This window comes from Oncorhynchus mykiss, chromosome 23 (genome assembly GCF_013265735.2).
Source record: "Oncorhynchus mykiss isolate Arlee chromosome 23, USDA_OmykA_1.1, whole genome shotgun sequence".
NCBI classification, from domain to species: domain Eukaryota; kingdom Metazoa; phylum Chordata; class Actinopteri; order Salmoniformes; family Salmonidae; genus Oncorhynchus; species Oncorhynchus mykiss.
The window spans coordinates 2,383,445-2,400,000 of NC_048587.1; the positions used below are offsets into that span (position 1 = coordinate 2,383,445).

The 16,556-nt window shown below is 48.3% G+C and overlaps 1 protein-coding gene across 1 annotated transcript in view; it reads right to left on the reverse strand.

The window, feature by feature from the left end:
• Positions 1 to 4,576: 4,576 nt before the first annotated feature.
• LOC118943863 (AT-rich interactive domain-containing protein 5B-like) overlaps positions 4,577 to 16,556 on the reverse strand; it is a 105,331-nt gene continuing 93,351 nt past the window's right edge. The window contains exons 9-10 of the mRNA XM_036960207.1: positions 16,032 to 16,245; positions 4,577 to 7,851 (exon numbers count right to left, since the gene is read on the reverse strand). Coding sequence (XP_036816102.1) covers positions 4,891 to 7,851; positions 16,032 to 16,245 — 3,175 coding nt within the window. The 3' untranslated portion in view covers positions 4,577 to 4,890. The remainder of the gene's footprint in view (positions 7,852 to 16,031; positions 16,246 to 16,556) is intronic.

A 16,556-nucleotide genomic window follows, 5' to 3' on the forward strand; every position in this document is an offset into this window, starting at 1 on the left:
TTGATGTACGGAAATCCAGTTACAGGTTTTGATTGAATATCGTCCTCCGTTTATTTCAAACCCAACCTTTTATGCTGGCAATATTTTTTCAAAATGTTTTGCATAATTTCAGAAAAACAGTTTCAAATGATTGTCGTCTTCGCAGTCTTCATTAAAATGTCCAACAGATTCAGAGTACAAGGCGTCCTCTGGTTGAACCAGTCAGTAAGGACCAGTCAGTAAGAACCAATCAGTAAGGACTTGGTTTGTGTGCTTAACTAAGTGCTCCTCAAGTCTTAATGTGTTCCGGCTGAGTCTTTAATAACTGTGGCCAAGCTCCTGAAATATTTCCTCTGAGTTTACATAGATCACAATGAAATACAGTGCCTTGCGAAAGTATTCGGCCCCCTTGAACTTTGCGACCTTTTGCCACATTTCAGGCTTCAAACATAAAGATATAAAACTGTATTTGTTTGTGAAGAATCAACAACAAGTGGGACACAATCATGAAGTGGAACGACATTTATTGGATATTTCAAACTTTTTTAACAAATCAAAAACTGAACAATTGGGCGTGCAAAATTATTCAGCCCCTTTACTTTCAGTGCAGCAAACTCTCTCCAGAAGTTCAGTGAGGATCTCTGAATGATCCAATGTTGACCTAAATGACTAATGATGATAAATACAATCCACCTGTGTGTAATCAAGTCTCCGTATAAATGCACCTGCACTGTGATAGTCTCAGAGGTCCGTTAAAAGCGCAGAGAGCATCATGAAGAACAAGGAACTCACCAGGCAGGTTCGAGATACTGTTGTGAAGAAGTTTAAAGTCGGATTTGGATACAAAAAGATTTCCCATGCTTTAAACATCCCAAGGAGCACTGTGCAAGCGATAATATTGAAATGGAAGGAGTATTAGACCACTGCAAATCTACCAAGACCTGGCCGTCCCTTTAAACTTTCAGCTCATACAAGGAGAAGACTGATCAGAGATGCAGCCAAGAGGCCCATGATCACTCTGGATGAACTGCAGAGATCTACAGCTGAGGTGGGAGACTCTGTCCATAGGACAACAATCAGTCGTATATTGCACAAATCTGGCCTTTATGGAAGAGTGGCAAGAAGAAAGCCATTTCTTAAAGATATCCATAAAAAGTGTCGTTTAAAGTTTGCCACAAGCCACCTGGGAGACACACCAAACATGTGGAAGAAGGTGCTCTGGTCAGATGAAACCAAAATTGAACTTTTTGGCAACAATGCAAAAAGTTATGTTTGGCGTAAAAGCAACACAGCTGAACACACCATCCCCACTGTCAAACATGGTGGTGGCAGCATCATGGTTTGGGCCTGCTTTTCTTCAGCAGGGACAAGGAAGATGGTTAAAATTGATGGGAAGATGGATGGAGCCAAATACAGGACCATTCTGGAAGAAAACCTGATGGAGTCTGCAAAAGACCTGAGACTGGGACGGAGATTTGTCTTCCAACAAGACAATGATCCAAAACATAAAGCAAAATCTACAATGGAATGGTTAAAAAATAAACATATCCAGGTGTTAGAATGGCCAAGTCAAAGTCCAGACCTGAATCCAATCGAGAATCTGTGGAAAGAACTGAAAACTGCTGTTCACAAATGCTCTCCATCCAACCTCACTGAGCTCGAGCTGTTTTGCAAGGAAGAATGGGAAAAAATGTCAGTCTCTCGATGTGCAAAACTGATAGAGACATACCCCAAGCGACTTACAGCTGTAATCACAGCAAAAGGTGGCGCTACAAAGTATTAACTTAAGGGGGCTGAATAATTTTGCACGCCCAATTTTTCAGTTTTTGATTTGTTAAAAAAATTTGAAATATCCAATAAATGTCGTTCCACTTCATGATTGTGTCCCACTTGTTGTTGATTCTTCACAAAAAAATACAGTTTTATATCTTTATGTTTGAAGCCTGAAATGTGGCAAAAGGTCGCAAAGTTCAAGGGGGCCGAATACTTTCGCAAGGCACTGTACCTGCAGAAAATAAAGTCAGTTTCTGACTCTGAAAGTAGTCCTTGATATTGCATCATATCCTCCTCCTCAACCCTCTTCCTCCTCCTCCTCCTCTTGCTCCTCCACTTTTTTCCTCCTCCTCCTCCTCTTCCACCTCCTCCTCTTCCTCCTCTCCCTCCTCCTCCTCCTCTCCCTCCTCTCCCCCTCCTCTCCCTCCTCCTCCTCTCCCGCCTCCTCCTCCTCACTCCCTCCTCTTCCTTCCCCTCCTCCTCCTCTCTCCCTCCTCTTCCTCCTCTTCCTCCCCCTCCTCCTCCTCTCCCGCCTCCTCTCTCCCTCCTCTTCCTCCTCCTCCTCCTCTCCCTCCTCTTCCTCCCCCTCCCCCTCTTCCTCCCCGTCCTCTCCAACACCCAGTCAACAGTTACAGTAGCCAGTGAATATAACACAAAGTTTTGCAGCTAATAATAACAAGCACCTCTGTCATCTTTTTAACACATTCCACACTGCATTGGCCAAGACACAGTTAACCCAGTTGGCCCAGTTAACCCAGTTGGCCCAGTTAACCCAGTTGGCCCAGTAAACCTAGTTGGCCCAGTTAACCCAGTTAAACCAGTTGGCCCAGTTATCCCAGTTGGCCCAGTTATCCCAGTTGGCCCAGTTATCCCAGTTGGCCCAGTTATCCCAGTTGGCCCAGTTAACCCAGTTGGCCCAGTTATCCCAGTTGGCCCAGTTAACCCAGTTGGCCCATTTTCAGAAATATGTGCAAATGGTAAACTTGGAAAAATATTTAGATGGTTCCCAGGTCTAGGAAACACTAGGGAGTAAACCATATCTTGGTATCTGTTATCTAATTGCATCAGCTGGGATACCTGTGTCAGTAGGGAATGGTTGAGTTAGGATAGTTTGTAGGAACACAGTTGAAGTCGGAAGTTTACATACACTTAGGTTGTAGTCATTAAAACTCGTTTCTCAACCACTCCACACATTTCTTGTTTAACAAACTATAGTTTTGGCAAGTCGGTTAGGACATCTACTTTGTGCATAACACAAGTCATTTTTCCAACAATTGTTAACAGACAGATTATTTCATTTATAATTCACTGTATCACAACTCCAGTGGGTCAGAAGTTTCCATACACTAAGTTGACTGTGTCTTTAAACAACTTGGAAAATTCCAGAAAATTATGTCATGGCTTTAGAAGCTTCTGATGTCATTTGAGTCAATTGGAGGTGTATCTGTGGATGTGTTTCAAGGCCGCCTACCTTCAAACTCAGTGCCTCTTCGCTTGACATCATGGGAAGATCAAGAGAAATCAGCCAAGACCTCAGAAAAAAAATCTAGTCTGGTTCATCCTTGGTAGCAATTTCCAAACGCCTGAAGGTACCACGTTCATCTGTACAAACAATAGTGTGCAAGTATAAACACCATGGGACCACACAGCCGTCATACCGCTCAGGAAGGAGACGCGTTCTGTCTCCTTGAAATGAACGTACTTTGGTGCGAAAAGTACAAATCAATCCCAGAGCAACAGCAAAGGACCTAGTGAAGATGCTGGAGGAAACAGGTGCAAAAGTATCTATATCCACAATAAAACAAATCCTATATCGACATAAGGAAGAAGGAAGAAGCCACTGCTCCAAAACCGCCATAAAAAAATCCAGACTACGGTTTGCAACTGCACATGGGGACAAAGATCGTACTTTTTGGAGAAATGTCCTCTGGCCTGATGAAACAAAAATAGAACTGTTTGGCCATAATGACCATCGTTGTGTTTGGAGGAAAAAGGGGGAGATTTGCAAGCCAAAGAACACCATCCCAACCGTGAAGCAGCATCATGTTGTGGGGGTGTTTTGCTGCAGGAGGGACTGGCGCACTTCACAAAATAGATGAAATCACGAGGATGGAAAATTATGTGGATATATTGAAGCAACATCTTAAGACATCAGTCAGGATGTTAAAGCTTGGTCGCAAATGGGTCTTCCAAATGAACAATGACCCCAAACATACTTCCAAAGTTTTGGCAAAATGGCTTAAGGACAACAAAGTCAACATATTGGAGCGGCCATCATAAAGCCCTGAATAGAAATGTTGTGGGCAGAACTGAAAAAGTGGGTACGAGCAAGGAGACCTACAAACTTGACTCAGTTACACCAGCTCTGTTAGGAGGAATGGGCCAAAATTCACCCAACTTTTTGTGGGAAGCATGTGGAAGGCTACCCGAAACGTTTGACCCAAGTTTAAACAATTTAAAGGCAATGCTACCAAATACTAATTGAGTGTATGTATACTTCTGACCCACTGTGAATGTGATGAAAGAATAAAAAGGTTAAATAAATAATTCTCTCTACTATAATTCTGACTACTATTATTCTACTATTCTGACATTTCACATTCTTAAAATAAAGGGGTGATTCTAACTGACCTAAGACAGGGAATTTTTACTAGGATTAAACGTGTTGCAGCTAATAATTGTGAAAATCTGAGTTTAAATGTATTTGGCTATGGTGTATGTAAACTTCCGACTTGTCTGTAGGGAATGGTTGAGTTAGGATAGTTTGGTGTTGGGGTGGACAGAGGAGAGCTGTGTGGCTCTGAAGGGAGGGTTAGGTTTATGATAGTTTGGTGTTGGGGTGGACAGAGGAGAGCTGTGAGGCTCTGAAGGGAGGGTTAGGGTTAGGATAGTTTGGTGTTGGGGTGGACAGAGGAGAGCTGTGAGGCTCTGAAGGGAGGGTTAGGGTTAGGATAGTTTGGTGTTGGGGTGGACAGAGGAGAGCTGTGAGGCTCTGAAGGGAGGGTTAGGGTTCTGACAGTTTGGTGTTGGGGTGGACAGAGGAGAGCTGTGAGGCTCTGAAGGGAGGGTTAGGGTTATGATAGTTTGGTGTTGGGGTGGACAGAGGAGAGCTGTGAGGCTCTGAAGGGAGGGTTAGGGTTAGGATCGTTTGGTGTTGGGGTGGACAGAGGAGAGCTGTGAGGGGCTGATGTCTGGGTGTTGCTGTGTGTTGAGGGCAGACATGGAAGACATGGGGTGTAGACCATGATGCAACAGTTCCCCATACGAGGCTCCCATAGGGTGCCGGTACATGTGGGCGGGGCTGTGCGCCTGTCTTTGCATCATGAAGGAGTGGAAAGCGAAGGGCGGGACCAGAGGAGAGAGGCCGGCCTGGTTCTTCAGGTACTGTAGGGGGTGGTACCCCAGGGGCCTGTGGCCCTCACACATATCCTGGATCTGAGAGATGAAGGCCTCTGGGTAGAGGCCCCCGGGGAACAGGGGGGAGGAGTGGAAGGGGAACTTGTGTCCTTCCACGAAGGAGGTGATGTGTAGGTGGAGGCTGTGGGCCGGGGCTGGCTGGGGGTCGGCTGGTACCACCCCCTCCAGCGCTGGGGTCCAGACCTTCCACTCCGAGTGGCCCTCCCTGTCTCTGTCCCTGATTGTACAGGAGGAGGAGGAAGAGGAGGAGTGCATGGGAGTGACAGCTCTGATCTTCCTCTCTGGGGGCCCGTTCTCCCGCTCCTCCAGACTCCTCTTCAGTGGGAGCGCCGTGCACACGTTGTTCTGGGGTCTGGACGTATTCTTGGTGCCTAGGATGGGTCTGTTTAGCTCCTCTATCTTGTGTCCCAGCCCCTGGTCCTCCCATCCTCCTCTCTGGCCATTCAGGGTCTTCCCCCTGGGGTTAGGCTGGGGGTCTGCAGGCTGTCTGGGGCTGGAGGACATGGTCATGGGGGGGACTCTACAGAACCTCCCAGTATCCTGGAGGGGCATGAGGGGGTGGGGGTTGTTGTGAAGGGAGGGGGTGGCAGTGGAGAGGGTAGGTTTGTGAGGAGAGGACTTGGGAAGACTTAAGTCTGTGGGTTGGTCTTCTGAGCTTGTCTGTACGAGAGAAGTCATGTCTCTTAGTGTGTGAGGGGTCAGGTTGGGGGTCAGGAGGTTTATACGGGCACAGTAGCCCCCCAGACTCACCGTGTCGGGGTGTTTAGAGGAGGGGAACTGTGGCCCTCCCGGGCCAGGCGCAGCCTCACAGTCCCTGGGTAAGGGTGTCTCCCTCTCCCTGCTGCTGATGAACTGGCTGACGTGTGTCTCTGTATGGTTGTACAAACTGTGGAGGTTCTGGGGGTGGAGGGGGGGGGAGAAGTCAGGCAGGAATCTGGTAATGTGGCCAGGTTGGGGCGTCTCAGGACTCCGTAGGTAAAGGTCATAGGTAGAGTTAGGGTGGGGCTGGGTCAGGTCATAGGGAGAGTTAGGGTGGGGCTGGGTCAGGTCACAGGGAGAGTTAGGGTGGGGCTGGGTCAGGTCACAGGGAGGTTTAGGGTGGGGCTGGGTCAGGTCATAGGTAGAGTTAGGGTGGGGCTGGGTCAGGTCATAGGTAGAGTTAGGGTGGGGCTGGGTCAGGTCATCGGTAGAGTTAGGGTGGGGCTGGGTCAGGTCATAGGTAGAGTTAGGGTGGGGATGGGTCAGGTCATAGGGAGAGTTAGGGTGGAGCTGGGTCAGGTCACAGGGAGAGTTAGGGTGGGGCTGGGGATGGTGTCTAGTCTGGGGGGGTGGATGGGATAGGGGATGGTGCTGGGTCAGGTCACAGGGAGAGTAGGGTTCCCCTGGTTTATACATGTTCCTGTTCAGGCCCTCCCTCTCCCTCCTTTCCCCTGTCTCGCAGAACAGCGGCTTGAAGCTCTGGGCATGCTGGATGACAGACGGACGTTTGACCACAGCTGTGTCTGTGCTGCAGGAACCCTGACAGCCTGCTATTGGCTGACAGGCCGACTCCTCTGCGTTGCCAATAGCCAGGCTTGTGTTGATGAGGGGTGGGGGTGGGCCAATGGCGTAGTGATTGGGCAGAGATGGCCCAGGGGCGGTCCCATTGACCTGAGAGAGCAGCTTCTTCTTGGCTAGATCAGACATGGTGCCTGGGTGGTTGGTGCCAGAGTTGGTGCCAGGGTTGGTGCCTGGATGGTTGGTGCCTGGATGGTTGGTGCCTGGATGGTTGGTGCCAGGGTTGGTGCCTGGATGGTTGGTGCCAGAGTTGGTGCCTGGATGGTTGATGCCTCGATGGTTGGTGCCTCGATGGTTGGTGCCTCGATGGTTGGTGCCAGGGTTGGTGCCTGGATGGTTGGTGCCAGAGTTGGTGCCTGGATGGTTGATGCCAGGGTTGGTGCCTGGATGGTTGATGCCAGGGTTGGTGCCTGGATGGTTGATGCCAGGGTTGGTGCCTGGATGGTTGATGCCAGGGTTGGTGCCTGGATGGTTGATGCCAGGGTTGGTGCCTGGATGGTTGGTGCCTGGATGGTTGATGCCAGGGTTGGTGCCTGGATGGTTGGTGCCTGGATGGTTGATGCCAGGGTTGGTGCCTGGATGGTTGGTGCCTGGATGGTTGATGCCAGGTCCAGGATGGGCTCTGCCTGGGTAGAGTATAGTAGAGTATCTGTAACAGGAGTGGTCCTGTCCAGGGAGCTGTGCTCTGTCTGTGGTGTCCTCTGGAGCCCTGGGGGACTGTAGGGACCTCTGCCGAATGGGGAGCACCACCCCCACTATGCCCACCATGCCAGGGTTAGGGCCCTGGGGCTCCTCAGTCAACCCAGACTGGTCCAGCCTGGCCTGGGGACATGGGTTGGCAGAGTCAGGCAGCTCCTTTTGCCATTGGTCCTGAGGGTGGGAGTGGTTTATTGGAGTGGGAGTGTCTACAGGGAAGAAGTGGAGTGTAGTGGTGTCTGAAGGTGGCTTCTTGATGTTCTCCCAGGAAACTCCTTGGTGTAGAACCCTCTCTTTGATGCAGACCGCTACTGGCTCCTCCTCCTCCTCTTCACTGGTGCTCCTGCTCACCTCACCAGCCGGCAGGGGCACCTCCTGCTTCACCTGGACTCCCTCCTCCTCCGGACTACTTTCCTTCTCCTCACACTCCTGCAACACAACAGACACAGAGGACAGTTAGGAACCAGAGAGACAACAGACACAGAGGACAGTTAGGAACCAGACAGTCAGACACAGAGGACAGTCAGGAACCAGACAGACAACAGACACAGAGGACAGTCAGAAACCAGACAGACAACAGACACAGAGGACAGTCAGGAACCAGACAGACAACAGACACAGAGGACAGTCAGGAACCAGACAGACAACAGACACAGAGGACAGTTAGGAACCAGACAGTCAACAGACACAGAGGACAGTCAGGAACCAGACAGACAGACACAGAGGACAGTCAGGAACCAGACAGACAACAGACACAGAGGACAGTCAGGAACCAGACAGACAACAGACACAGAGGACAGTCAGGAACCAGACAGACAACAGACACAGAGGACAGTTAGGAACCAGACAGTCAACAGACACAGAGGACAGTCAGGAACCAGACAGACAACAGACACAGAGGACAGTTAGGAACCAGACAGACAACAGACACAGAGGAAAGTTAGGAACCAGAGAGACAACAGACACAGAGGAAAGTTAGGAACCAGAGAGACAACAGACACAGAGGACAGTTATGAACCAGACAGACAACAGACACAGAGGACAGTCAGGAACCAGACAGACAGACACAGAGGACAGTTATGAACCAGACAGACACACACAGAGGACAGTTAGGAACCAGACAGACAACAGACACAGAGGACAGTTAGGAACCAGAGTCCATTATAGAGGTAATATTAAGAGTTTACAGGGGGTTTACTGGCACACGGACAGTTAGGAACCAGACCACCAATACACACTACAGAGGTAGTACTGAATAACGTTTACACGCACAGTCCAATCCACCAGTCTCCCTCTTCTCCTCTCTAATGAACTGTTTCCATCAACAGACCAACAGAGGGTTTGTGGAGATGTGGAGCTCTGCAGAATAAGCCTCTGTGGTCTGAAATAATTCCTGGAGAAATAAACCCTGGGCTCTGTTTGCAAATTGCTGATGTCAAATCACTCGGCCAGTCGGACTTAAGTTGCGTTCATAATCATATATTTTTGACAGACACGTGACCCTGCTGCTAAGCACCCTGTGAGATACGCTGAGGCTTAGTGTTGACACGACAATGCTGCCACTTTAACCACAGGGATCAGACTCAAGGCTTAGTGTTGACACGACAATGCTGCCACTTTAACCACAGGGATCAGCCTCAAGGCTTAGTGTTGACACCACAATGCTGCCACTTTAACCACAGGGCTTCAGCCTCAAGGCTTAGTGTTGACACGACAATGCTGCCACTTTAACCACAGGGATCAGCCTCAAGGCTTAGTGTTGACACGACAATGCTGCCACTTTAACCACAGGGATCAGCCTCAAGGCTTAGTGTTGACACCACAATGCTGCCACTTTAACCACAGGGATCAGCCTCAAGGCTTAGTGTTGACACGACAATGCTGCCACTTTAACCACAGGGATCAGTCTCAAGCAGAAATGCGTCCCAAACAGCACCCTGTTCCTTTTATAGTGCACTACTTTTCACCAGGACCCTATGGGCAGGTCTTCTCTCCCCTTGTGTAGAAATCAGATTGCACTGTTTCCATGGTGATAACACTGTGAGGACATTCCCTTCAGCTGTGGGCAGAAGTGGTGGGTAACCTCTAACCCCTGACCTCTGAACTCTAGGGTGGTAGGGTTGTAGGGAGCTGGAGGGCCGGTGGACTGACTGACAGGTCCTTTCAGGTCTGCTGACTCTCAAATCAAAATCAAATCAAATTGTATTTGTCACATGTACCCAATAGAACAGGTTACTGTGAAATGCTTACTTACAAGCCCTTAAAACTTCTTCGGGATAGGGGGCAGCATTTGCACTTTTTTGATAAATAGCGTGCCCCAATTCAACTTCCTGCTACTCATCCCCAGAATATAAGATATGCATATTATTAGTAGATTTGGATAGAAAACACTCTGACGTTTCTAAAACTGTTTGAATCATGTCTGTGAGTATAACAGAACGTATGTAGCAGGCAAAACCCCGAGGACAAACCATTCAGATTTGTATTTTTTTGAGGTCACTGTCTATTCAATGAGTTTTCATTGGGAAACCAGATTTCAATGTGAAGGCTATATACATGGGGTACAGGTACAGAGTCCATGTGGAGGCTATGTACAGGGGGTACCGGTACAGAGTCAATGTGGAGGCTATATACAGGGGGTACCCGTACAGAGTCAATGTGGAGGCTGCGGTCGGAGGCTGAGCAGTTGCAATACCAGGCGGTGATGCAATCAGTCAGGAAGCTCTCGATGGTGTAGATCTAGAACTTTTTGAGGATCTGAGGTCCCATGCCAAATCTTTTCAGTCTCCTGAGGGGAATAGGCGTTGTCGTGCCCTCCACGACTGTCTTGGTGTGTTTGGACCATGAAAATGTGTTGGTGATGTGGACACCAAGGAACTTGAAGCTCTCAACCTGATCCACTACAGCCCCGTCGATGAGAATGGGGGCGTGCTCAGCCCTCCTTTTCCTGTAGTCCACAATCATTTCCTTTGTCTTGATCGCGTTGAGGGAGAGGATTTTATCCTGGCACCACACTGCCAGGTCTCTGACCTCCTCCCTATAGGCTCTCATCGTTGTTGGTGATCAGGCCTACCACTGTTGTGTCATCAGAAAACTTAATGATGTTGTTGGAGTCGTGCTTGAGGGGACTGAGCACGAACCCCGAGGGGCTCCAGTGTTGAGGATCAGCGTGGTGGATGTGTTGTTACCTACCCTTAACACCCGGGGGCGGCATGTCAGGAAGTCCAGGATCCAGTTGCAGAGGGAGGTGTTTAGAACCAGGGTCTTTAGCTTAGTGATGAGCCTTGAGGGCACTATGGTGTTGAACACAGATGTAGTCAATGAATAGCATTCTTACATACAGTTGAAGTCGGAAGTTTACATACACTTAGGTTGGAGTCATTAAAACTCATTTTTCAGCCACTCCACAAATTTCTGGTTGACAAACTATAGTTTTGGAAAGTCGGTTAGGACATCTAATTTGTGCATGACACAAGTCATTTTTCCAACAGCTGTTTACAGACAGATTATTTCACTGTATCACAATTCCAGTGGGTCAGAAGTTTACATACACTACGTTGACTGTGTCTTTAAAAAGCTCTGAAAATTCCAGAAAACTATGTCATGGCTTTCGAAGCTTCTGATAGGCTAATTGACATCATTTGAGTCAATTGGAGGTGTACCTGTGGATGTATTTCAAGGCCTACCTTCAAACTCAGTGCCTCTTTGCTTGACATCATGGGAAAATCAAACAAAATCAGCCAAGACCTCAGAAAAAAAATCTAGTCTGGTTCATCCTTGGTAGCAATTTCCAAACGCCTGAAGGTACCACGTTCATCTGTACAAACAATAGTGTGCAAGTATAAACACCATGGGACCACACAGCCGTCATACCGCTCAGGAAGGAGACGCGTTCTGTCTCCTTGAAATGAACGTACTTTGGTGCGAAAAGTGCAAATCAATCCCAGAGCAACAGCAAAGGACCTTGTGAAGATGCTGGAGGAAACAGGTGCAAAAGTATCTATATCCACAATAAAACAAATCCTATATCGACATAAGGAAGAAGGAAGAAGCCATTGCTCCAAAACCGCCATAAAAAAATCCAGACTACGGTTTGCAACTGCACATGGGGACAAAGATCGTACTTTTTGGAGAAATGTCCTCTGGTCTGATGAAAAAATGTTTGGCCATAATGACCATCGTTGTGTTTGGAGGAAAAAGGGGGAGATTTGCAAGCCGAAGAACACCATCCCAACCGTGAAGCACGAGGGTGGCAGCATCATGTTGTGGGGGTTCTTTGCTGCGTTAGGGACTGGTGCACTTCACAAAATAGATGAAATCATGAGGGGGGACAATTATGTGGATATATTGAAGCAACATCTCAAGACATCAGTCAGGAAGTTAAAGCTTGGTCGCAAATTGGTCTTCCAAATGGACAATGACCCCAAGCATACTTCCAAAGTTGTGGCAAAATGGCTTAAGGACAACAAAGTCAAGGTATCGGAGAGGCCATCACAAAGCCCTGACCTCAATCCTATAGAAAATTGATGGGCAGAACTGAAAAAACGTGTTCGAGCAAGGAGGCAATGGGCCAAAATTCAAAAAAACGTTTTGTGGGAAGCTAGTGGAAGGCTACCCAAAAAGTTTGACTAAAGTTAAACAATTTAAAGGCAATGCTACCAAATACTAATTGAGTGTATGTACACTTCTGACCCACTGGGAATGTGATGAAAGAAATAAAAGCTGAAATAAATCCTTCTCTCTACTATTATTCTGACATTTCACATTCTTAAAATAAAGTGGTGATCCTAACTGACCTAAGACAGTGAATTTTTACTAGGATTAAATGTCAGGCATTGTGAAAAACTGAGTTTAAATGTATTTGGCGAAGGTGTATGTAAACTTCAACTGTAGGTGTTTATTTTGTCCAGGTGGAAATTGGCAGTCCGGCATGCAATAGATATTGCATCATTTGTGGATCTGTTGGGGCGGTATGCAAATTGGAGTGGGTCTAGGGTTTCTGGGATAATGGTGTTAATGTGAGTCATTACCAGCCTTTCAATGCACTTCATGACTGCGAGAGCTACGGGTCGGTAGTCATTTAGGCAGGTTACCTTGGTGATTTAAGGCACTGGGACTATGGTGGTTTGCTTGAAACATGTTGGTATTACAGACTCAGTCAGGGACAGGTTGAAAATGTCAGTGAAGACACTTGCCATTTGGTCAGCGCATGCTCAGAGTACAGATCCTGGTAATCCGTCTGGTCCTGCGGCCTTGTCAATGTTGACCTGTTTAAAGGTCTTACTCACATCAGCTAAGGAGAGCGTTATCACACAGTCGTCCGGAACAGCTGGTGCTCTCATACATACTTCAGTGTTACTTGCCTCGAAGCGAGCATAGAAGTCATTTGGCTCGTCTGGTAGGCTTGGGACAGATTGAGCGAGAAGTTGGCAGTGAAAGTTGAGGGGATTGAGACAGAGCCAACTCTCCGTACTTACCGTAGGGAGCGTGTGACCTGGCAGGCACCATGTTTTGCGGTGATACGCACTGTGTCTCCTGTGCAGATTCACAGCCCGGTGCGTTCTGTGCCACTTGTTGTCCGTGACGGGTTGTGCCGGCTCAGCGCGCCTTGTCTCCAGTGCGCCTCCTCGGTCCAGGATATCCTGCGTGGGCTCTACGCGCTGTATTCCCAGTCCAGTGCGTCCCGTACCTCCTCCCCGCACTCGCCCTGAGGTGTGTATCACCAGCCCGGTGCCTGTACCGGTCCCATGAATCAGGCCTCCAGTGCGCCTCCACAGTCCAGAGCTTCCGGAGACGGTCCACGGTCCGGAACCTCCCGAGACGGTCCGCGGTCCGGAACCTCCCGAGACGGTCCGCGGTCCGGAACCTCCCGAGACGGTCCGCGGTCCGGAACCTCCCGAGACGGTCCGCGGTCCGGAACCTCCCGAGACGGTCCGCGGTCCGGAACCTCCCGAGATGGTCCGCGGTCCGGAACCTCCAGAGACGGTTTGCGGTCCAGAGCCTCCAGCGACGGTCTGCGGTCCAGAGCCTCCAGCGACTGTATGCGGTCCAGAACCTTCAGCGACGGTCGGTGGTCCAGAGCCTCCAGAGGAGGTTCTCAATCAAGAGCCTCCTGCAAGGGTTCCCAGTCCGGAGCCTCCAGCAACGATCTACGGTCCGGAGTCCCCAGCGACGATCTACAGTTTGGAGTCCCCAGTGACGATCCACGGTCCGGAGCATCCGGCGACGATCCCCGCACCAGAGCCGCCATTGAGGATAACTTTTCCGCGAGGGGAGTGGATACTTCGCCCCGCACCGGAGCCGTCATGGGTTATCTAGGTGGGTTATCTAGGTGATTTATGATTTATGTTGGCCTGGTATGGGTCCCAATCAGAGGCAGCTGTTTATCGTTGTCTCTGATTGGGGATCATATTTAGGCAGCCATTTCCCCATTGTGCTTTGTGGGATCTTGACTATGGATAGTTGCCTGTTAGAACTACTGTTAGCTTCACATTTCGTTTGAGATTTATTGTTTTGTTTTGCTGTTAGTTTCACTCAGTAAATGAAAGATGTGGAACCCAGATCACACTGCGCTTTGGTCCACTTATTATGACAATCGTGACACTTGCTGAGTGCCGTCTTAGTGCCAGCATCGGTTTGTGATGGTAAATAGACAGGTACAGAGTAGTTAATTGAATTGGGTTTATGAACATTGAGAAGATAATTCTCGTGACACAGTATGTTATCCATGTTGTTGTTCAGCCCTCTGTGAAACATAAGATATTAGTTTAATGTCCCGTTGGTAGGATAGTGTTGATCGCAGCTCATCCAGTTTATTCTCCAGAGATTGCACATTGGCTAATAGGACGGATGGTAGAGGCGGATTACCCACTCGCAGTCAGATCCTTACAAGGCACCCAAACCTACGTGTCCTATATACACTTCTCTTCTTCATGCGAATGATGGGGATTTGGGCCTTGTCTGGTGTCTGAGGTAAATCCTTCGCGTCCGACTCGTCCAGAACGAGGTGAGTAATCGTTGTTCTGATATCCAGAAGCTCTTTTCGGTCATAAGAGAATGTGACAGTAGCATTATGTACAAAATATGTTACAAATAACGTGAAAAAACACACTCAATCTGTTAGGAGGTCGTAAAACAGCAGACATCTCCTCTGGCGTCACTCAAAGTGACAGGACTATGTTGCTAACTTCAGGAATACATCCTCCACCCATCCAGACACTCACACACGGACACACACACCGACAGAACATGTCCAGGGTAAGGGCTTAGCTGGGGACCACTATACAGACAGGACTTCTGCAGCAGTAGGTGTGTCTATTGGCTCTGGCGCTATGGGGCTAAACACCTGAATCACTCAACAGGCTCAACTGCTCCTCTGAGTTATTGAACTATTCTTACAGCCTTACAACCCCTACAGATTCCTGATTCTAAACAGAGAGAAAGGTACTAACGGGGATCCATAATAAACCCCAGGAAGAGTAGCTGCTGCCTTGGCAGGAACTAATGGGGATCCATAATAAACCCCAGGAAGAGTAGCTGCTGCCTTGGCAGGAACTAATGGGGATCCATAATAAACCCCAGGAAGAGTAGCTGCTGCCTTGGCAGGAACTAATGGGGATCCATAATAAACCCCAGGAAGAGTAGCTGCTGACTTGACAGGAACTAATGGGGATCCATAATAAACCCCAGGAAGAGTAGCTGCTGACTTGGCAGGAACTAATGGGGATCCATAATAAACCCCAGGAAGAGTAGCAGCTTCCTTGGCAGGAACTAATGGGGATCCATAATAAACCCCAGGAAGAGTAGCTGCTGACTTGGCAGGAACTAATGGGGATCCATAATAAACCCCAGGAAGAGTAGCTGCTGACTTGACAGGAACTAATGGGGATCCATAATAAACCCCAGGAAGAGTAGCTGCTGCCTTGGCAGGAACTAATGGGGATCCATACTAAACCCCAGGAAGAGTAGCTGCTGACTTGACAGGAACTAATGGGGATCCATACTAAACCCCAGGAAGAGTAGCAGCTTCCTTGGCAGGAACTAATGGGGATCCATATTAAACCCCAGGAAGAGTAGCTGCTGTTGAGCATTCCAGAGAATGAGGTAATGTTTCTGTTCTATACCGTAGCAGGGTGAGATGGTTCCAGTTTGGAGTCAGAGGACCAGACACTGGTCTATACAATGAAAACTGTTGACCCAGCAGATGCTGTCTGCTATGTATTAGAGATACCTTTCATACAAATCTTATCTTAATCTTGTGACCATTCTATGTATCTGTTGTTCGTCATATAGGTTGAGAGGGGTGTATCTCGGCTATAAAGGATCTTTGTACTTTTGTGTTGTCACTTTTCAATGGTTCATTAGAAATGGTGCATCATTGAAAGTCAAATGCTATTGCAAGGCTCTTATTATTAAATATGTAGTTTAAGTATAACTCGGACTGGTGTGTGAAGTTTGTCTCTCTCCTCATTTGGTAAATACAGAAATTAACCACCACACTGACTGGGAGGAGAGAGAGAAAGAGAGAGAATTAGTCTGACTGGGAGGAGAGAGAGGGACACAGAGAAAGAGAGAGACAGAGAGAGAGAGAGAGAGAGAATGGGACTGACTGGTGAGAGTTCCAGGCCTTTAGCACAGGGGTCCTGTTCAGTCCTGGGGGGTTGGGGGTTTTGTGGGTGTTGCTCCTCTTTGGGCCACTGCGTCACCGTGGGAACCTTGGTCTTGGGGACCTCCTGCTGGGTGGTGAGGTCTTTACGGGGTTTGGATAGGGGGAGGGGCTTATCTTCCTCTCCTTTAGTGAACCTCTCATAGGGCAGGATAAGCCTGGGGAGAGAGACAATTATTATCAATCAATCAATTAATAAATAACAGCCATTAAACATCAACAGTTATTATAGAGATAACCCAGATAATCCAGCCCCCTGACGAGAAATCAGAATCAGGTAATCATTATAACCTGGAGAGGGAGACAGGTAATCATTATAACCTGGAGAGGGAGACAGGTAATCATTATAACCTGGAGAGGGAGACAGGTAATCATTATAACCTGGAGAGGGAGACAGGTAATCATTATAACCTGGAGAGGGAGACAGGTAATCATTATAACCTGGAGAGGGAGACAGGTAATCATTATA